General features: G+C 47.7%; 2 protein-coding genes across 3 annotated transcripts in view; one reads left to right on the top strand and one right to left on the bottom strand.

Annotated features, from left to right (window-relative positions):
- Positions 1-23,360, top strand: part of LOC119397528 (calcium-activated chloride channel regulator 2) — a 571,535-nt gene that overhangs the window by 383,207 nt on the left and 164,968 nt on the right.
- Positions 2,311-6,325, bottom strand: LOC119396379 (peptidyl-prolyl cis-trans isomerase-like). Of its 2 annotated transcripts, XM_049417067.1 has the most exons (2): positions 6,059-6,325; positions 2,311-2,541 (listed from the first exon to the last, which is right to left on the bottom strand). In XM_049417067.1, exons 1-2 carry the CDS (start codon positions 6,323-6,325, stop codon positions 2,311-2,313), a joined length of 498 nt encoding a protein of 165 aa, XP_049273024.1. The 2 variants fall into 2 exon arrangements, with proteins under 2 accessions (XP_049273024.1, XP_037519506.1); XM_037663578.2 differs by lacking the exon at positions 6,059-6,325 and having other exon boundaries at positions 2,311-2,840.

The raw sequence follows: 23,360 nt of genomic DNA, 5'->3' as shown, positions 1-23,360 counted from the left end.
CCACATTCCGCTAACAATAGCCAATATTAGTCAACATTCGGCATCGTTCAGCAGCGATACCACACTGGGCAGGGCTAACGAGTGCTGCCAGTACGCGAGTGAATGCGGCACGCGCAGTTAACCGTTCACAAATCGTGGGATGGCGGTATGTTTCGAATAAAATGTCCCGACACTCAGAGGTGAAAGATGCTTGTTTATTTTTTCTTAGAAAAAAAAAAAGCGAATGAAGGTAAAGAACAGGGCTATAGAAAAAGCCGAAACTCCAACGATTTCCATGGGCAACTTAACAAAAAACAAGGAGGCTTAATGAAAAACAATGCTCGCGCTTTTTAAAAAATGCAAAAAACGCCTGCAAAAGACGTTACGTGGTCCCACTTCAAGGCAAGCGCGTGGGGTTACTTCTTAGCCTTGGACGCTGGTCCTGCCTCTGAAGATTTCGGGTCTCCTTTAGGATCTTTGCTCCCTTGACTCCTAAACGAGAAAGAAATCCGGCTTAGAAATGAATAACACCTGCTTGCTACCAGACGCAACAAAGAAAGAGAGAAACAATTATGCGCAGCTTCACTGACTTAACGTCGCGAAGGCTGATTAAACGGCGGAGCCGGTGGCATCCGATTTAGCTTGGCCATTGCCGGACATTCAAGAACGAATACGAGATGTGGGGTGAGCGTTCCAGAAGGAATGCGAGACCCTCAGCTTTTCCAGAATGGTTATCAGTTGGCCATCCTCACCACACCACCTGCTTCGCTCCCGCCATGGCTTCGCCTTTGCTCTCCTCCTGTCTACGCAACTTCGCCCTCTCCACGTCGCTATCCTTTCTCTACCAGGCTCAACTCATTACACTATAGTCTTCCCTTCCAGCCACGTAGCTTTACCCGTGCTCTCCATCTCGTCAGGCTTCGCTCTCGCAGCTGGGCTAGAAAGTGCGCACGACGGATCCCCAGGGATTTACATCGGCCTTAAAGGGGTCATGAAGCACCCCTTGAGCTTGTTGAAAAAACCCATCCTGCGGAAAGCTGACACGGCTATGAACTGCTCTGCAAAATATTACAGTCGTGCGCGCCGCGTAAAGGCCACAAGCGGAGCGCGAAGTTGCCGTTTCCTCAGGCGCTCTCTTTTCAGAGGCCGGTTCTCACTCTCGTCGGTGGGCGGGGCGTCTGCACGTTGACGTCGCGGATCTGCCACTTTACGTCGCAAGAGACATATCATGCTTATTGGCCGATAGCCGACGTAAATCGAGAGCGGCGTTCGGATCAGATGCGCTTCTTGCCGCGGGGTGCCGCCACTTGCCGGCGCCGCACTCCTCAGTACACGGTAGCCGCACTCGCGCAAGCGAATCACAGCGGGAGAGCGATGGCGTTTCATGACGCGCGCTGACGTAACTTCTTTCCCCCGTGCCATCCCTCCCTGTCTAGCTTCCAGTGCGCTAGTCGGCACGAGAAAAGAGAGAAAGCGCTGGGAGCGTGCGCCGAACCCCCGTAACTCCGCTGATTCTTGACGGATCCGAGAAATTTTTGCGGCAATCGATTCTTGAGGCAGTAAACTCCGATACTGAGGTCATTAGATCATTACTTGGAAAAGTGGTTCATGACCCCTTTAAAGGAACAATAAAATGAAACCAACCAGTTTTAGATCGATAAATAGTATTGCGAGAACTCTGACAGTGGTAATTTCGCCATCATAGGTTCATTGTTAGAAGAGAAAATCAAGGTCATGGTTTCGTTTTTCAATTTCGCGCCGATATATACGCGCATGACGTCACGGATTTCAAAGTGTACTTTTAGTATTTCTCCGACATTCGCTCGACGAAATGTCCTGAAACTCGGTACGTTAAGTCTGTGACCCTTCAGAGGACATTGCATTTCATATTTACTGATCAGGAACTACGTGTGACCTAGTAGACGCCGTCAAAATCTATGACGTCAAATTGAAGGTGGCGTCGCTGCCCGCATTTTCTTTCCGTGAGTTTTCTCTCTTACCAAGCGTCTTCCCGCGGTAAGAGCGGTGTTATCTGTATTGTGAAATCGTAATTTACTAATACGCCAAAAATCGTTTTTTTTTTCTTTAGGGTCCCTTTAAAAAGCTTCGCGGTTTAAAAAAAGGCGTATAACCCGGTTGCTAGGGCTCCTCGATGTCAGCGTTCATTCGTAAGCATGTCCACTGTTTGACCCAATATGACAACATCACACAACGCGATAGCTCCACTGTTTGACCCAACGTGGCAGCGACGTGGTCAATGGGTGTCACCACCCTTTGCGAAGGAACGCTTGCATCTGGCATCGAGGCGCCCAACCGGCTACATTGATCGACTCACTTCATCTCTCCACAGTCGGCGATGACGATCTTCTTGGAGGTCTTGCCGGACTTTGAACCGTAAGACTCAATCTTCTTCACCACGTCCATGCCCTCGACGACACTGCCGAAGACGACGTGTTTGCCGTCTAACCACTTGGTCTTGGCCGTGGTCAGGAAGAACTGCGACCCGTTGGTATCCTCGCCGGCGTTCGCCATGGACAGGATCCCGGGTCCGGTGTGCTTCAGGTCGAAGTTCTCGTCCTCGAACGTCTCGCCGTAGATGGACTTGCCCCCCGTGCCGTCTCCGTCGGTGAAGTCGCCCCCCTGGCACATGAAGCCTGGTATGACCCGATGGAAGACGGAGCCCTTGTAGCCGAAGCCCTTCTCTCCTGTGCACAGCGCTCTGAAGTTCTCGGCCGTTCGAGGGACCACGTCTGAGCGCAACTCCATCACGATGCGGCCGAGTTTGACGCCGTCCGCTTCCATGTCGAAGTAAACCCTGGGCTTAGTCTTGGCCATGCCTGTTGGGGCTTGATTTTTGCGGCAGCCGCGACGGTGTCTTCGTGTCAGAAAATGGAACTTCGCTGTCTGCTTCTTCCAAGCGATGGGCCTGCACTCGGATCCGCTGACGCGTTCTGCAACCTCAAGTTCGAACGCTTTAATGTGGTAATGATGATGGCCATATCGTTCAAATGCACGTGCCCACAATGCTCGCAACTATCAGGGAAACTGCATGCCCACAGCTTCTTGAATTGACCATTAAGCGCGTGGTAGAAGAAGAAACGAAGCGACGGGATGGTATGGTACGGTACGGAGAACTTTATTTAAAGATCCGGAGAAGTGCCACCCCTTAGTGTGACACCGCGGGCCGCTCCCACGTGGGGACAGTTAGACCTAGCCTAACCGCCGCATCGCACGCTCTCTGGACAGCCCAAAGTTGATGCTGATATTCCGAGCTCTTGAGGGCCGAGCTCCATTTCTGCTCTGTGAGGTCCAGGGGCGTAGCCAGAAATTTTTTTCGGTGGGGGGGTTCAACCATACTTTATGTATGTTCATGTGTGCGTGTATATATACGCAAGCAAAACTGAAAAATTTCGGGGGGGGGGCGGGGTTCAAGCCCCCCCCAACCCCCCCCCCCCCCTTGGCTACGCCCCTGGTGAGGTCCTTATCCCCACGTAACGAGCGGCACCGCCAAAGCATGTGCTCTAAATCGCACGTTCCCCCACAGCCAGGGCACTGCGAGCTGAAGTCACTTGGAAAGCAATTATATTACAGCGGAATGTAGTTGCGTAATGGGAATCCGAATGACTATAAGTTATTGAATACATTATTAATACGTTGTATGAATATTTATTTAGAAATAAAAGACGTGGTAATGCCCGTGCACCGAGTCCTCCGAACGGGTCTTTTAGACAGCCGTTGCTCATCGAGTACGGTTGTTTGGCCATGGTCACCATGTTACGACATTCGTTGTTACCGAGCAGCCGATAATAGTCCGCAATGGCGAAGCAGAGTTCGTTAGCTTTGATATTTATTGCAATGTATGGCTCGCCCTTGGCACTGGGGCGCACATTATACATTGAACAACTGCCCCTTCCTCTGTGCGCATTCGGTGACATCGCTAATTTACCACTCCCAGTATCGCCGGTGATGGGCGCGCACCATCTATGCGCACACTCCAAAAAAAATAAGAATAGAAAAGAATAACACGGAGCGCCGGCTTTCATCGGCATAAAAAGTGCGAAAATGAAAAAAAAAATGTTTCGCAAGTCATCAGCATTTTAGAACAAGACGGAAATTAAGCGCTTCAAACGGACGAGTCGAAACTAGGTCCTCCTATCATAACTGCAATGTCACGTGGCCTCATAATAAGTTTTTTTTTTTTTAAGAGGAAAGAGTTTCTAAGCGTTTCCTTAACGTTCTATATTGGCGTCGGTTGTCATGTTACAGCGCCCTAAAAACGACGTGCCTCTTACCGTAGCCCATTCCTCATCAAAATGTCGAGCAGTCACTTTTTTTAAAATGCGAATGCATTTCTTAGTCGGGCTATGTAAGGCATCCGGCGTTGTCCGCGCGCCTCTCCGCTCTCACTCCCTCTCCCATAGCAACAGCTGCGGGCGCGCGCTCTTATCGTCGCCACCTAGACAAACTTCGTTTGTCTAGGTGGCGTTGGGAGTAGCGGAGAGTGAGTGAAAAGGAGCGCGCTCTGGCGTGTGAGGGCGCTCGCATCGTGGGAGCTCGGCGGAGCTCCCACTGAAGATCAGTGGGAGCTCCCGCGTGTGTGGAGAGAGTGTAGGAGAGGGTCGGTGCAGTGCTTCGCCGCTCCTTCTCTCGCCGTTCGCTCTCTCTCCTCCCTGCGCCACCGCCTTAATACAGTGCGTTTGAAACGCGTTTGTAGCGTTTGTGCTGCCTTGGCACAGCCTGAAAACAGCGCGTTCTAAACGCGTTTGTGCTGTATTGAAGGCGGTGGCAACATCCCTGAGGTGATTACGAACGCACGTAGGAAGCGCTCGTTGAAAGAGGCGCCCGAAAGGGAGACACTTGAGCGCGTCGATGTGTCCAGCTTTACGCCATTAAAATTACTACGTGCATTCGCATTTCCTCACGATTCCCTTCATGGAGGTTTTTTTTATTACCTAGCACAATGTCGTGACGTTCCATTAGACCGCACTGGAATTCAAATGCAACCTCCAGTTCTATGAAGCCCCGAAAACAATTTTCGCCCGTTTCAACAAAGCAGCGACTTCTACGAAATGAATCGAACACGGCCGTTTGCGCATTGTGAGTTGACAGTGCAACCGTAAGTGGGCCGCGTCCATTGCCGCGTTTTTGACATCAGACCGCGTTCCGACGAGATAAAAGCTCTCGCTTTCAGGAGCCACGGAAACGCAGAACCAGCGTGCGTCTATCGGTTCGTTGAGAACTCGGCTAAACGAGGCGTTGGCAGAACTTTGGTGACTGCGCGTTTGGTCTACTAGCGTCGGCGTGACACACGCGATCGCGGACAACTTTTCTTACGAACGAAGGGAAAGCTACGAGGGGCGGATCTTCCGCATGTGCAGTCCTGCACATAACAGTCACGTTTGCCGCGCGTTTCGTACCCGTGGATATGCTGTGGAATTTTTTTTAGTTCTTGCGTTGTGAAACGAAGAGTCGAGACATAGCGATGAAACATGCTGGTTTATTCTTGGTAGCAAACGAAAGAAAGGCGGGAACGGAAGTTAAAGCAAACAGAGCCATAAAACCCATACATTTTACAAGAGCAACTGAACAAGAAACAAGGACGCTTCGCGAGAAACAATGCTCCTGCTTAGAAAGAAAAAGAAAAAAAGACATCGGCAGAAGTCCGCACTAGTCTCAGACAAATACAAGTGTCCAGAGTCAATCAACCGTCGACGCCGGGATCGGAGTCTTCCGATGATTGATCTTCCCCTTCACCCCTTAACAAGAAACGATGCGGCTTAGAACAACAGGACAACAAGGCACATCAAAGGAAGAAAAAAAGGGGGCATTCCGGGCTGCGTTGATCGACTCACTTCAGCTCTCCACAGTTGGCGATGACGATCTTCTTTGAGGTCTTGCCGCTCCTGGAACCGTAGGACTCGATCTTCGACACGACGTCCATGCCCTCGACGACGCTGCCGAAGACGACGTGCTTGCCGTCTAGCCACTCGGTCTTGGCCGTCGTCAGGAAGAACTGCGACCCGTTGGTGTTTTTGCCGGAGTTCGCCATGGACAAGATTCCCGGTCCGGTGTGCTTCAGGATGAAGTTTTCGTCGTCGAACTTCGCACCGTAGATGGACTTGCCTCCTGTGCCGTTGCCGCGGGTGAAGTCGCCCCCCTGGCACATGAAGTCGGGGATGACCCGATGGAAGACGGAGCCCTTGTAGCCGAAGCCCTTCTCTCCGGTGCACAGTGCCCTGAAGTTCTCGGCCGTCTTCGGGACCACGTCCGCGCGCAGCTCCATCACGATGCGGCCGATTTTGGAGCCGTCGGCTTCCATGTCGAAGTAGACCTTTGGCTTGGACATGCTTGAAACTGTGGCAGGGACGGTGGTGACGACTTTTCAAGAGCTCGACCTTTCGTTGCTTGCCTTTCGAGAGACGGGGACGCACGCGGGATGATCTGACGTGTGCACAACACCTCGGCGTTCCAACGATAATGAGAGAGCTGCGGGCTGCGTGCAACGCCTTTACGCGTCGGCCGCGATCACGATGTTTATGTGGCTGCGTGTGATTGGATGGACAATGATTGAGAAACATGGAAGGCGTGACGTATTTCCGTCTTCTGCAAATCGTTTAAACGTGGACGCCACCTTTGAAGCTTTCTATACAATTTTATTGCGGTCGTAGCCTCCGAGATTGGCTCGCCTATCTCGGAGGCCAGGTCAGGGTGATGCTGGTTTCTTTTTCTTTGTGGCTTCGTAATAACTTTCGGAGCACCGGTCACTACCACTTGCCATACGAAACGTGACGTTTGTGGCGTGTGTCTGGCTCTAGCAATTGTTTCCGGAGCGTGTATTCAGTAAAAGCGTAGCCTTTGAGATCGCTATCTGTCTTTTGCTTGGTGGGAACGCTTTTTCGATATGGTTTCGCTCGCTTTAAATACTCTTGCGTTCCTAGAGGCAATAAGTTTTGCATTTCAATGAACCATGAAAATTCTTATGATAGAAGGCATTTTAAAGAACGATTCTTTCTTTCTTTCCTTTTTGGCAGAAGGTGCATGCAGCGCTGCGCAACTCTGAACACTCAGGGCGACCAGTCTGCTATTTCTTTATCTGCTTCAAAAATAAGCTTTTTCTGCCTGCTTTTATTTATTGTGCACTTTAGTGTGTTGAGGATTTCAAATGACGTCGAAAAGGGGCGCGGAACTGAGGCCATCCTTCCAGGGGCAAGAAAATTAAAAAATAATAAAAAAGACAGGGAGTTGGTGAGCGCCTGATCACTTGACAGGTGATTTGTTAACGCGTTGTGGTGAGTCGTACGTGTAGCGAAGATTTCTCCTTTCTATGTGTGCTGCTGTGGAGTATGCACGAATTATTTATTACCATGGAGTGCGTATATGTGTTTCAGCTGTTGCTTCCATTCCCTTTTACCTCTTCTGGAGTTCCCTCCATTACAAAATTCGTGCATTTCGAGTGGTAGGGTGCTCAGGGATTGAAAGGCGAAAACGTAGGGTTAAGTAATGCACCTACGTCCGTTTCCGCCGTCTTATGTTCGTCTCATATCGGCGTAATTTTGACTCGAACACGTACCTAAGAGCCAACACTACCTTTAGCGGGCATATTTGCGGCAACATGACGCTGTTATCACGAGCAATATCTCATCGCAGTCGTTGCACTAAAAAAAAAATGATGCCGTGTTTTAAACCATGCGTTCTGTACATACGATAAAAAACCAAAACGGAGACGCGCTTCAGTCAATGCTTCGGCACTGTCTCTCATCGATTACTTGCCCTTACCCTCAGCTGCAACCTTCATGTGATTGCAAAATTTGCAAGGTGCTGGGTACACGGAAAGAACTCCTTTAATGTGGAAGTTTTTATAAGAACCACTCATTGTGGCTTGAAGTCAGCAATTTTGAACTCCGCACAAGTTCACTTATAAGATTCGCGGCTTCAGCTGTCCCTCGTCTACGCTTCGATTGTTAATCTGAAGCTCTCTCCTGCGTCTCTTTTAAACTAGGTGCCCTTTAGGACGCTAAGCTATCAATCAATCAATCAATCAATCAATCAATCAATCAATCAATCAATCAATCAATCAATCAATCAATCAATCAATCAATCAATAAATAATAAATAAATCAAACTAATGAGCCAGTAAGTCAGGCAATCAATCAATTACTCAAATTGTGAGTTAAATAAACAATCTATTATATATTATTGCCACAGTTCCAGGAGTATAGCGCTCACCATGCAGGGGCAACGCCCATCCGCTCCGTGCCCTTCGCTGGCGCAGTTTCTGTTCCAATGATGTAAATTTTAAGGTGACCCTCTGCGCACGTTTGTCAGGCACAGTGGCGGTGGTTCAAGACACGGGTGCAGGCCATGGTGTTCAGGCTAGGAAGGTGCTTCACTGGCTTCAGGGGGATTAGGTGACTCCCGAATCTGGCGACACGCCGCCCTCTCTGTACGAGATGTGACAGACAACGTCGCTAAGAGATGCTGGGGAAGAGATCCGCTGGCGCGCGCATCCTCATCCGTTTAGGGGAGACCGGTCTGGCGGGTCAGCTAGCTGGCTAGTCGCGGGAATGCGTAAAGAGCTTAATGGCTCCGATCCGACTCAACGCATGCGCCTAATGCGGCGCACTCTCCTTTCGTAAGGACGTGGACGGGGCTAGCGCTCAGCGGCTTTCTTAGAATCGTGCAGCGCGTTTCGGTGGTTGACCGGAAGGGCTCTTCTGAAATACGAGTCCTGCGTTAACCTCCGAAATGCTTCACACTGTTGTCAGACGGATACCTACACACCTGAACGAAACTTTAGGAATGACTGTTTTGTGTATATACCTGTGTTTGTGACTGTACACATTATTTGTGTGTATGTGTGGTCATTGTGTATACCATAGTCATCGCCAGACAGCTAGAGCTGCAAGCCAAGCGATAAACCACGTTAACATCTCTGGGGATACCACTAAGAATTGCTATGTGTCTAGACGGAATGCCGACTTAGAATTTCTTGAATCTTAAAGGAACGTGCCTTGGCATTCATTTGTAGCCTCTGTTATAGCTCGGATGACTGATTGGTTGATTGACTGACTGACGGATTAATTGACTGATTCAGTTTGACATGCGAAGACGACGTCATTTTGTACCATGTTGCTCGATTGATTGATTGATTGATTGATTGATTCTTAAAAGTTTCAAAGCGACACCGGGTCTAAAACAATAGGCACTTTATGTGATACGTTACCAAACTTGTGGGATGGTTTCAATCTCCTGGATTTCTTAGTGTTCCCCTTAATCTAAGCATTCGGGAACTCTTGCACTGCGACTCTCTCTAAACACGACCGCCAGGGCCGTGAGTCGAACTGGCGACCTCGTGTTCCTCAGCAGATCATAAACAGTTAGCCACCAAGGCGTGAGAGCGGCTGCACCTTCTTTGATCTCTGGAATGGCAGGAATCTTCTTTCAGCCGGCGAAGTGTCCAGCATGCACCATGGAAATATATCGAAATTTAGGTTCTCGTTTGGGTCGAGCATGGACGCTGTAGCTTTGAGAGCGCTGCACGGTTTTACTACGCTGAAAGAATGGTTTCAGGAGTTCTGCCACGTTGCACGCTTTCACCGAGGCAAAGTACAATGCTGGGAAGTCGCTGAGACGCTTGGTTAGCTCGGGGGAAGCTGGCGGGGTTCTTTGTCGAGGGAGGATTGGGGAGATCGTATTCCTCATCCAATATCTGCGCCACTGATGCGGAGACACGGGGGTTGCGGGATACAGACACTCCCCGGCCCCCTTCTCTTACCTGGGTGACTTTCTCGGTTTAGCGACGCCGTCGTGTGGTGGGGCTTGCGATGACTCAAAGCCGTTTGCACACGCTCGCCTTGGGGAGTTCCATACAAAAAAAAAAAATTAAGGCGGTTTCGCACTGGTGGCGCCAAGTCTGAAGGAAGTGCGGAGCTGAGGAGCCTTCTTTGTTTCTCTTAGCTTTTCTCTTTCTTTCCTCCTCTCTTTCTTTCTTTTTCTCTTTTCCAGTTTTTTCTGTCTTTTTTCTCTCTTTATTTGCTTTATTTGTTCCTACTTTTCTTCCAATTTTTTCCCTATCTTTCTCTCTCTTTTTATTCCTCGCTTGCTTCCTCTTTTTTTTTCTATTTTTATACGTGGTTTTGCCGGCGTTACGCCAAGCAACGACAGCATACGACAGCCCGGGCGCCTAAAGAGCTCCGCACTTAAGATTGCTAGAAGAAACCGTGCCGGCGCGATTGTTCAGGTACAATGAAAATTGCCGCTAGTACCTCAGTACATTTAAATGTCGTGTGTTTGCGGCTTCAGGTCTTCGCTTCGGTTCAATTTATTTCCCTTAAAACCTCCCATTGTAGATACCCTCACATAAGGAGTGGAATTTACAATTCTATTTTTCGACGTTGCCCCTTCAATATCATCACAGTATTTCTCTGTATCTTGTCTTGATTTTTGTGCAATTGGCATAATTTCTGTAGACAAACAAGCGAACGTCATACATTTCTTTTGTGAGGGTTGTATGTGACGTTCGTCTCACCAGTACATGCGAAGCCACGCAAACAAACTTCGTACTGTGATACTTAGAGCATAGCTCTTGAAATTACATTTACTAGAAACGTTTCACAGGACACAATTTACAAGGAGCAACCTTGCCCGCCGTGGTGGCCTAGTGGTTATGGTGCTCAAATGCTAACCCGAAGGTCGTGGGATCGAATCCCGGACGCGGCAGCCGCGTTTTCGATGGAGGCGAAAATGCTAGAGGTCCGTGTACTTAGATTTAGGTGCACGTTAAGGAAACCCAGATGGCCGTAATTTCCAAAGCCCTCCACTTAGGCGTCTCCCGCAATCATATCGTGGTTTTACGACGTAAAACCCCAACAGTAGTTATTACGAAGCAATGTTCTTCAAGGGACCCGACGAGAAAATATTCAGAATCTCAGCAAAAGCAAAGCATCGAAATGCAACATAACGCAGTAGAAGGTCAGTCCTATCTTTAGGCGAGCAGAAATGTACCTTTATAAAGAGTACAGCGATAAGAGTATGCGTGTGCGCGAGGTATCGTGTGACACAGTAGTAGGACCTGGCTGATATACAGCCTTTGATTTGACCCAGATCCGGTACTGCACGAACTCCCAATAGCTTTGCCAGCTCGTTACAAAGAAACTCCCTATCTCTCGCCTCTCTATGGCTGTCCATTAGTCACGTACCACTTTTATTATACCTAGACACAGAGAGACATTCAATGGTGAGCCGAGTTGCGACTCTTATTTGATCCGTGACACTGAGCTGCGTGTTCGCGCGCTGCCAGCCGACTGACGTGACTAATTTTGGCGCGGAAACAAGGGGACCCGATAGCGGAGGCACATACTTTTCTTATGCTTTTCTTTTTCTGAGTGCCGCCAACAGGCGTTGAGAATGTGACCCATTCGGTGGCAGGCACCACGCTGACTCGGTGAGGCCGTGTGCACAGGAGCCAACAAACATGCATGCGTGTAGAAGAAAATAATTTAAAAAAAAACGCGGGAAAGCTATGCTCCACCTCGAAATTTCTGTGCAGTGCGGCGAATGCTATGGATCGCATCAGCCAAAAGGAAATGGAAGCAAGGGATCTTCCATTCACCGACCTCTGGTATCGCCCCCCGCGACTTTCGACCCGTCGCGGCGTAGCTTAGCGGCTACGTTGTGGCGCTGCTAAGCTCTGGGACGCAGGTTCGATTCCTGGCAACTGCATGCCGCATTTAGAAGTTGGCAAAATGCAAACACATGCACACACACATGCGCACACAAACGCACGCCCGTGCACTTTGATTTCAGTGCACGTTAAAGAATCCCGAGTGTTCAAAATTAACCTGGAGTATACCATACAGCCCTATTGAAAATTTATCCACCATGTGGGATGGTGGATTCCACCATCCACCATTATGGTGGATTATGGTGCTGGAAGATGGTGGCACATGGTGTATGCTGGATGCTGGCGTATGATGGATGCTGGGAATAGCGGAGCGTAAAACGGCTCTACAGCGTCGGGACCATCGTGATTAGCTGTTACACATAAATAATTGTATAGAAGGCGATGTAGAAAGCATTAGTACAAAAAAAAAAAGGCCGTATGAAAAAAAAAAAAAAAACTGCCGCCACCGGGAGTCGAACGTGCGACCTTCAGATCTCGAGCCGAGTACTTTACCACTACGCCACACTGACAGTTTTTTTCGTTTTTTTTTCTTTATTACTTACTTTTGCACCTAATACAATAATATTACAGTGCATAAACAGTACATACAGAGGTAAAGACCGGAATGGTTACATAGTGACTAGAATTCCTTTATACGGATAAGTGGCTCAAGATGTTCGAGCCACTCTGGAATTGGGTCTTTAGTTTTACACTCTTCAATAAACTTCGTGATCATTTGGCGGAAATATTCACGAATGGGCAGTGTATTGATGTCGGCATGGCGGACTGCCATGTACTTTTTCCAAATACTGTGAAGGCCGAGCAACATAACAGTATCATAAGGCGCTCCATCGTCTTCTTCATTAACTGGTAAAAACCTGATCCCGTAGGCATCAATCGGTAAATCTTTTTTATAGTTCTCTGCAGAATGTCCCAGAAGAACACCCCTTCCCAACAATCCAGAAAGACATGTTCGATGGTTTCAGGTTTACAACAGAGAAAACAGTGCGTTCCCCACGGTACAAACAGTCCCCTTTCATGCATCCACGTTTTAACTTCTAGAGTCCCTGTATGGAGCTTAAAGAAAAATGATTTTGAACTAGATGGGACAGCCATTTTTTTTACTCGGGCCAGTACATTTTCGCCACGTCCAGCAGGGTACAAACTCCTGTAAAGTGGTACCGGTAAAACAATGTCGAGAAGGTCTCTATACAACCTTTTTCGTTTTACTCCCGCTAGATATTCGCTAGAGAAACGTGCCAATAAAAAATTGCATGCACCAACTACTTCTTTTAGATAACCATAAAGCGCCCCATGCACATAGTCCGAGCTGACAACGAGTGACGGTAAAACTCTTCCAAGCCTCAGCTGAATAACTGCACGTAGAAACGGATCTCTTGTGTCTCGCAGAAACATAAAACGACTAACGACCTGTCTTAAAAACAAATGTGACAGACTAAGACCACCGAACCGAACCCGACGAAAAAGATTAGTGCGACTAGACCGTTCCCACACTGATCCCCATATAAATATTGCAAACACACGGTGCAGCTTTTGCACGTTTATACGCGAGCAATGTAAAACCTGTAATGTATGTCTCATACTGGACACAGACGCGATCTTCACATCGTACTAAAATTTGCATAGTTATTAAACGCGAACAAACTGCTGCCGGTAACGAATGGCACGTCGATAATGGCAACAGCGCTAACTTTCTTGTAGAATTCACAACGTAACTCCAAAAAAAGTGTCAAGTGGATCGAGGAGCGGGTATAGTGAACCGAATGTTACAGCTAAGTTTAATTGCCGTTTCTCGCTTTTTCTAAAGGGCGACATGTGCAGAGGCTTTATGTCGACTCAAATCTCATTCGATAAATACGCGCGTACAGTTGATTGAGTATTGTGATGCTGTTTTCGCGCAACCTACAGCGCAGCCGTGCCAGCGCACTGATCTGACGCTGTATCATTAGCTACAACTGCAGAACAGCTCGGCCAAGCGCAAGTGCAGTGCGCGGGAAAAATATGCCATCATATTGGTTCAGTAAGGCGTTCGAATTGACAAGTCTATGTTCTCGCATACGTGTCAGAGAAGCGCCGGCGAGTGCGACCGGCGGCGGTTGGTGAGCGGAGGCGTTTGCTGGAAGCGCGTCGCATCTATGCTGATCGCTTCTTGTGCGGACACCGTACACAAGAAAAAACGCTTCATTTAGGTGAGCCGATGCCACAGCTGTGCTGTAAAGTCATTCGTACTCATCGGAATCGTGTATCCTGAAACCCAGAAGTGCCGATAACACGTAGACGGACTCGGTCGGTAAGCTATGCCTAACCTTTGGTGGCAATCATGGTGGTAGAATATAATGGTGGAAGTGACACTTGGTCGGGCTTATCTCGACGCAGGCCGAAGGTAAAAGTTTGTGCATTTTAGCTTCGCACGCATTTCCACTGTTACCTTAAAGTGCCGCTGAGGTAAGTGAGTGTGCAAGAATTGCCAGAGTTGCGTTTCTAGCGTGACGGCATCAAGCGGCGGCTGTTTTCTGGTCTACCCGCTGGAAGGGCTCATTTACTTCTCGGCAACTGCGCGCCGATGTAACACAGATACTGTCGCTGTTCACACCGACACTTCTAGACTTGTAAACATCACAATGGAGCAGCACATCGCGGATGTAAACCTGATAAGTACGTGCGTAAAATGTAAACATTCACGGCTGCTGTGCTCCACAAATCTTGAGGCGGTTACGCCGCATGAATAAAAAAAAAAGCGTGCTGAAAAGCTTGATAATCGGCGTTGGCTTCTTTGAACTGTAAACATATTTTTCTACACATTGAACAGCAGAACATTAGAAGTGACAGTGATTTCACATAATGTCACGTGCACTTCCATCATGCCACCGTCATCCAGCTTGTTCACCAAGCCATCCACCGAAACACGTTTTGCTCGCCACCATCAAAGCTCGCCACCACCACCACCATCTGCCACCATTTTTCCACTCTCGCCACCATCAGCCAGCATTTTCCACTTGACACCAAAAGAAGCTCGCCACCACCACCACCATCTGCCACCATTTTTCCACTCTCGCCACCATCAGCCAGCATTTTCCACTTAACACCAAAAGAAGCTCGCCACCACCACCACCATCTGCCACCATTTTTTCCACTCTCGCCATCATCAGCCATTATGACCACCACAGTTTCCATCACATCCACTATTGTTTCCACCTTGTCCACCAAGAATTCCAGCATCCACCAACCCACGATTTTCAATAGGGAGGGCACTGTTTTTTATTCTTTATTTTTCTTTTAATGAAATCTGTTGTGGGCTAGTGTTCGCCAAATGATGACCAGTGCTGGTCAGTGTATGCCAACATTGGCCGAGTGATAGCATATTGGTTAGAAGGAGCAGAAAGTAAAAACAGATTTAATTACATATATTCTTGTACACTGTTCGATAATTCCCCGCTAGGAAGACTCTGCTAGAATTCTTTATATATGCGCAGTGTTTCACGTCAGTCGGCTGGAAGTCGACTCATCGTGTGTCTGAGTACTCTCAGTGGTGTCCTCTTTTCTTCTCTATCTCTCTCTTCTTTTTACTTTTTCTTTCTTTTTTTTTTTTTTTTGCGCCTCGAGGTCTACCAACTCAGCCAAACCGCCACACTTGCAAAAAAAGTCAGGCTTCGCAGCACTGCACGGAGTTTAGGTGACGGAGTTACATACACCATACACAGGACGTGTTTAACGGCTGAATCGCAATGGAACGCGACCCTTGATCCCGGGGGTGTTTTATCTGATTCACGCAGCATTGACGCGTCTTGGGCATGAAAAAAAAAAAAAAAAGCCCTGCACGGTGACATCGAATAGGGTACTGGCGACGCGCTCCATTCCGCTAACCGTGCGCTGCGCTCCACACACAGTTTCCACACACTCCGTCCGGTCTGTGCGAGTGATTGTCTATAGAAGCAAGAAAAAGAGGTCTAGGCGTCGGCTGCAGAAAGAGGGTGGGGGAAGGGGGAGCTGTTGGCAGTGTGTCTGTATGGTCGAGTAGAAAAAGAAGTTCCGGTGTCACGTCACTTCCGCTTCCCGTTCAACGGCTATCTCTGGTCACTTTCGGGAATTGCGTTTCTCACTCGCATCTCCCCGCCTTCCCTTTTTCCTTTTCTTTTTTTCTTGTTCTTTGCGAGTGAAGAAGCAAACTGACTTCCTCAATCTCACTCTTGACTCTCCATCTCTCACGGTGACCTAGGCAGATTGTATTTTATCGCAACATTTTCAGTTCCCTACTTTTTTTCCTTTGACATTTAAGGAACAGGGGCAACAGCGACGAAAGAACCTCCACTTTGGTTCACAAACACGTAGACAGAGTGCCCCGCTGTAGCATGCTGCTACTACACTCTATAAGACGTCAGCAGCTGCAGCGATTTCAGCTCGCCTGAGAGTGTGTCTACGTACGCTCGAGTGAAGAGTGAGTCGCTGATTCGATTTCTTTTTTTCTTATTTTTATCTTCCTCTCTTTTCTGCAAGCTTCATCGCTGAAAGCATTTTTTTGCCGCTCGCAGGGGCATTCAATTGAGCGTCAGCTTTCGCGGAATGCTGCCACGACGGGTGTGGACTGACTCGCTTCGCGATAAGCCGTCGTCTAACCGGATGTACCCTACTGCACGCACGTTGAGAAAGTCCCGACTGCAGCTCTCCGCGCTGTTAGCTATCTCTATTTCACTAGCTAACACTTCGTTCAGTGCAACCTTTTTTCTTTGTGTGGTTATACGGAGCGCGCGAGCTAGAGATGAGGTGAATAGGTTTTCCTAACTCTTCATGGCCTCGGCTATTTGGTGCCTCCATTTTCAATCTGTCTGTCACGTTCTACGTACCCATTTCAGCCACGGCGTCTCCATACGGATTCGCAACTTATTTTCGAATATCTTCTACTGCTTTGCGAATGCTAGAAAACTTTGAATGTCGGAGCGAACAGCTGTCCCATTCGGTTTGGTCTTCGATATTGAATAGCCTCTCGAAACGTTGAGACTTTAATTGCGTGTAAATAAAGACATGATCGAAGCAAAAGCACAATAAATCTCTGCTTCCTTCCGTCCTGTTTGTAGGAGGGTTGGAACAGCACTTTTAGCTCCACTTTACGCACGTATGAATAGGTGACTAATCTGGCACGTGTTATGAATGTTACCACCCAATGGCTGACGCATCCAAGTAGATAACTCGCCGAGGCTGGAAGGCCGGGTAATTGAAGACATTAAATCTGTCGCAGAATGATCCTTAAAAAAAAAGAAGGGGGTGGGGGGTGTATGTGGAGAGCTCGCGCAATATGTACCTTCCTTCACGACCTAGGGAAACCTGTCGCCGTCTGATATCAAATGTAATCTGCCTGCATATCTAAACAGTGCATATGGCAATTTGTATCTCTCTCTGAGTCCTGCATGCCTGCATCTCTCTATCTAATAATGTGCGTCTGTCTTTGCCCGACACTTCCGCACCTCGTCTATCTATCAATCTGAACTCTGCCTATAATATGTTCCTCCGTCTGAAATTTAAACTCATTCCCTGCACAAGGAATCTCTACTAAAATGTACTTCGATTTAGCAATGACGAAGTCGACGTTCTTGGGAACATCACCAACATTTTCGGGAATTGTTTTTGACCTTACAATGAAACCTGCGGGAGTGTGTGTGTGTGTGGGAGGGGGGGGCGGGTTGAGGAAGAAAACATAAATTGAATGTGCCCCTTAACGTAAGCCGTACTAAAAATAGGGGACACGGAAGAGAATTTAAGGTAGATATAAGCGCCCCAAGACCAAAATGAAATGACAGCTTTGCTAAAGCCTCGGGTCGCCTCCGGTGAACATTCTTGGCCTCCGCTAATGGAATTCTAATGGCTGCCACGTCGTCAGCCACTGCAAGCCGCAAGAGATGGGAAGACGCTGTAGTCCTTTTGTCGTTTTTTTTTTCCTTTCACTCGTGGTGTTCCTCTTTATCAGTACCGGAATTTTATCGTGACCTCCTATTGGTTTTCTGTGAAGTTTCTATAGCCTTTCATAAACTTTCCTTAGAACACGCGTTTAGTTAGTTTTCTTTTTTTCTTTTTAAACGCGTTTTGTAAGAAAGGAAGGCGAGGGAGTGAACGAGGAACATAGACCTGACCCCAGGACGGCATTTTGTCTTTAATCGCAACTTCGCTTCTTTTTTTCTTTTTTTTTCTTACTTGAACATACGCCAAGATTAGCGTAATGGACGGGTAAATATGGATGTCGCATATTTTCCAGATTGTCATGCTCTCAAAAAATGAAAAGAAAAGAGACAGAAACGTAATCTAATCAGTCTTTTTTTTTCTCCTTTTTTAGCCGTGGTCGAATTAAGACTCTGTGGTGAAGGGCACATTTCTTTTCTTTTTTTTTTTGCCGAAACGTCGTTCATATAACCTCACGTTATCAACTTATGACCTTCGCTCATATCATGGTTTGAGGAAACGCTGCAGATGCAATAGCAAGGTTGTTCTCTACAGAGTTTCGTTGACCTATTGTAGACTATATGAGAACTTAGTGACGCGAATTCGCAAGATTTTGCGGCCCTCTATTCGATATAATCAGGTTTTGAGTTTCAAGTTTATCGTTACCGAAATAGCAATACGCAAAATGAAGGAGGCGTTTTACAGACTGGGGTCCCATATTCCAAATACGGTTGGGGGTGTCGAAATGATGAATACATGTATTCGGAAATGTATAGGCGAATGGCAAGGATAAGTAACATCAATAAAACAGGGTTATACAGCAACTACATTAAAAGCTAAACTATCAAAAGTAGCAATAAGTGCAACAAGAAACATAATAATACAATACCTGCAATACAATTGACCTTGTGACACCGTCTTTCTTCTCCGGCATAACAACATTCAGGTATTCTGAAATCAAATCAAAAGACGCAGCTTAACTAGCGACACTCATTAGAATCGTTCGAATTTGCTTCGAAAACACTGAAGGATAAAAGAAAGGAGGCAGGCAGCGTGAAATATTCCCCCAGCTCTCATAAGGACTCTTCTCAAACAACCGGATTCTGGCTTCTGATCTTTCTGCCTCTTCTGACATTTTGTTTGTTTGTTTTTATTCGCTGAATTCTTAAATATATTTTTTCCTTTGTCATAAAGAAAACGGAGGTTGACACGACCCACAGTGTCACGCAAAGGCATAGTCGAGACGAAAAGAAAAAAATAAAAACGTGATCTTTAATTTCAGGCCCACGCGGCACGCTGTCTATCGCGCGAAGCGCATAACCTGGAAGCGACGAGCGAACGTAATGGAATCCGCGACTGAACCGCTGTGTACCGAAGGGAGGGCGGGTTCTGGCAATTAAAGACACCATCTTCGAAGCTTCGGTCAGAAAAAAAAAACGTTTTTTCTAATCATTTCCCTCACACACTCGCTCCTTCGCGGTTGTATTCTGAGCGTTTATTATTAAGTGAACGTAATTTCGTATACGCGAGCTGGTTTTTAAGCTTCTCAGTTCCCTGTCGCAAGTTTTGCTTCCTTTAGTGTCCATATTTTTTATCCCGCATGGTGCTTCTTCCTGAATTCAAGTCCGCTTCACAAATTCCTCATTCGACCCTTCGCCGTCCGGCGTCGCGCAGGAGCGGAGCCTCATCACGTGACCACGAGAGGAAGGGAGAAGAGTGTAATTCTTCGAGCCTACCTAGATCCGCTGTGTTTTACGGGACAGCTAGAGTTGTGCGGTTTCCGGAAGAACGAATACGGTATAGCCGGAACGGTCCCTTCCGTCGCCTCGGGCCAGCTTAGCTTGTCTCGAGCGCCGAAGTGAACATGTCGTGACTGTGTTCGGAAAACATAAAAACTCAACAACCAAAAAAAGTCGAGTATCAAGCGCCGAACTCGGTACAGAGGCTGAGGAAGATGTGAGACAAGAAGGAACACTTCTCGTGACCGTTTATGTTTTTTTGTTTTTCTTTTAGGCTCCGTAATTAAAACTGGCGAAGCGAAACAGCGCGAGAACGTCACCATATTTCTTTCTACGTGTGTATACGTTTCCTTTTGCGCCGGAGGGTAGGATGGACAATAAGAAATAAATTAATAAAGAGCTACTACGGTCGGAGGCTAGGAGATAATAACAGCAGGGAAACCGGTGTCTCCGTTTAGGACTGAACGTGCTGATAGCCTTAATAAGAAAACGGGTCGACCTCTTGCATTTTTTTTTAATTATTCGGGAGACTCAACAGAGAGAGAGACAGTGATTTGAAAAAAAAAAAAAAGAATGAGACGACGACTAACCTTCACCATAACGTCCATCCCCCCTCTCTCTTTCTCTCTCGCTCTCTCTGTTCTTAAACGATGGGACGTTAACCGTGTAAGCGCACGTAATTACACTGCAGTGATTGCGTTGGAACAGGCTAAGTAATGAGCGCTGCGGGTCAGCACTATTTTTTTTCTCTGCCATCTAAGCTGCGCACGTTTGTACGATGGCTCCAAATTAAAAAGAAAGAAAGGAAACAAATATCTGCGTGCTACGCTGCAAATGTCGTCGAAAGACGATAGTCTTCTGTCGGCCGTTTCTGCGACGTTTCAGCGCAGCCCAAGAAACACCAAGGTCTTTAGAATTGCGTATCTATGTATTTTCTAGTAAAGGAACACACCACCTAATACTAACGTATTGATGTTCCGCCTAAGATATGCGTATAATATTTGCTTTTTGATCGACAATGTTCATAAGTATGAACGCAGCTACCAGTTCAAGATGGCTGGGCGTTCAGAAAGGGCTTAAACTGCGTCCGGGTGGCTGAAATTGAATCGTGTGACAGACAGACAGACGGAAAGACAGACAGACCAAAATTTCTGCGTTTAAGTTCCCCAAGAAACACTATCGTCTTTAATAGGTTAACTTGTAACTACTGAGGGATATTAAAGACGTTTTATTATTACGCGATCAATGCATGGCGAAGCGGATTTTAGATAAGGAGTAGTATGTCTCGCTCGTGTCACTTTACTGAATTTAATCTATTAGAAAGGCAAGTCGTCAAAGCGAAGATACAGCTTTCTCGGTAAGCCTGCGAAGATACGCGACTGCGCGCACTTATTGGTTCGTGTGCTGATTTACAGTGCTCACGGACTGAAACGCGGTATCGAAACTTTCACTGTAACGACGGGTATGCGCGATTGCTCGAATTAACTGCGTCATGTCACTGCTAATCTGACCGCCAAAATCTTCTCTATGATGCAGGCGTTCGAGTCGAAATTACGCCTGTATTACAGACAGTGAAGATGGTGGAAACGAAAGTGATGTGCATTATACTTAGTCCTGAATTGTCGCGTTTCAGGAACTGTTTTCCAAGATTAAGCGCGCGCTGAATCTCATTCTGATCCATTTCATTTTGTGACTGCACTTGCAATTGGCGTTGGGATAAGCTGTTTAGTGGTACTGGGAGCATTTGGGCGAGAGATAGAAAGGGTACAAAGATTAGACGAGGTCGCTGCGATGCTTCGAATATCTATACGCTCATAAAATCACAAAGGTGATGTTTCAAGCTCTGCCCGCTATTACCGGATTTTTTCCCAGCAACCACTACTAATTACCTATAACTAACGCCAACGAACAAAAATGGCTGACGGTGAGACGACACCGAACTCACTCGATCAGTCGCTCGCTCGCTTATTCAGCCGCTCTCTGAGCAACTGATCAAACAAACGAGCTTCGCACGAAACGAAGGCAATACAGTATGTAGGTAAGCGACCGTCGTGGCCGCTGTTTAACTTGCAAAACGACGAATATTGAAGCAAAACGGGCCCATGCGTAGGTGGGCTCTGGAAATCAATGAGTGCGAATGAACGCGCATACCAAAGAACGCAAACACGGGCTCGCTAAACAGTGGACGGCTCACCTTGCCTAAACACACACGGGGCGCTTGCGCGTGTTTATTCAGAAAACTGTTTCTCGTCGGCTCGCCCTATAAATCGTCACGTATATACTCGCGATGCTATCTTGCTTATGATGTTCTTGAATTTTTTAGCACGCAGTTCCGTTCCGTCCTCCCTTTTTCTCACACTCTCGCGCACGTTGTCCTTGGACGCTTCTAGCTAAATTTCATCAATTGATGCGCATTCACACCTGACCTGTCTTTCAACGTGACTTCTGTTTACAAATGCGCCGCGGTGCTCTAATGGTTATGGTGCTCGGCTGCTGACTCCAAGGTAGCGGTATCGAATCCCAGACGCGGCTGCCGCATTTCGGTAGGAGCAAAATTCTAAAGCTATGTGTGTCTAGATTTAGGTGCACGTTCAGGAACCCCAGGTGGTGTAAATTTCCGGAGCCCTCCGCTAAGGCGTGCCTCATAATCATATTATGGAACATTATATTAATTCGGCGAGAGCCTTAGATGCCTCATTGCCCCGCCACGGTGGTCTAGTGGTTATGGCGCTCGACTGCTGACCCGAAAGTCGCGGGATCGAATCCCGGCCGCGGCGGCTGCATTTTCGATGGAGGCGAAAATGTTTGAGGCCCGTGTACTTGGATTTAGGTGCGCTTTAAAGAACCCCAGGTGGTCGAAATTTCCGGAGCCCTCCACTACGGCGTCTCTCATAAACATATCGTGGTTTTGGGACGCTAAATCCCAGATATTATTATTATTAGATGCCTCATCAAACGCGAAAAGTGTCCATCGGCGTCGGCGGCGTCAACAGAAGATATGCAAAAAATCATCATCACGTGATGACGGCACACTATAACGACATCATGACGTCACAGGTCGCCAAAACGCGTGACCTCATATCGACATAATTGTAATGGCAATCACATGACGTCACATGGTAATGTCATCACCTGACATCGTCGCTTGGCCAAAGCTGGGCCGATCACGGAGGCCGTGCAAAACGTTGAGTGTGGAAAGCTTTCGAGTGGGATGAATACAATCGGCGGCGAAGAAATTTGCATAAAACAGTCGTTTTATGCAAATGCTCAAGGAATCATGGGACTTTTATTAATAAAGCTGTTGTGCAACATTTCCCATTGCCCCTTACGTAATAACATGATGTTGATGGCGTTTAGGGGTCACTTGGGTAGGTAAGATAAGTAAACGAAAGCCCAGGCCAAGAGAAACGTCACTTAGAAAGGACATCCCCAGCGAAGCGTGGCAGTGGGTAAAGGTTCGCTTCATGCAGTGGCTGAGTGGCTGAGCCCCACTCAGCCACCGCGAGCAGACGCGTCCAAGACGTCTTGACGACGAAGACGACACAGAGGCCCTGCCTTACCTCGGCGGTGCCAAATATTTGCCTTCGAAGCAATAAGGGACTGCCGCTTTAGCGTGAAACTGCGGCAGCACCGCTGGTGCAAAGGACGGCCTTTCCTGTGACGCGGCGGGCTGACCTGGAAAGCAACCAACGATCGGAGGAGCCCGCTTGACAGGCGCGTCCGGCAGAAAGGACAGCCGGGATTTCTCGTATGTTTTTTTTTATTATTTTTCTTGCTTAGGCGCGTCGCGTCGCGTCGCGTCTCAAGGGGACGCCGCGTAATTACGAAGTGCTAGTGTTTGTACCGCACGCTTGGTCATTGTGTTTTGCGTTTCTGTTCAGTGTTTACCTTTGGTTCTTTATGGGACGGTAGTTGTCTGCCTTGTTCTGCTCTGCAGTGAAGAAGAGTGGAGATGGCGTTTTAAGGGTGCAAGGTGCGGCCGTTAGCTGCTAGAAGTTGACCGCGCATGTGCCAATACGCATACATACATA

Source organism: Rhipicephalus sanguineus, chromosome 6 (assembly GCF_013339695.2).
Source record: "Rhipicephalus sanguineus isolate Rsan-2018 chromosome 6, BIME_Rsan_1.4, whole genome shotgun sequence".
NCBI classification, from domain to species: Eukaryota; Metazoa; Arthropoda; class Arachnida; order Ixodida; family Ixodidae; genus Rhipicephalus; species Rhipicephalus sanguineus.
The sequence above is the reverse complement of the archived record's forward strand: the minus strand, read 5'-3'. Positions and strand labels throughout refer to the sequence as shown.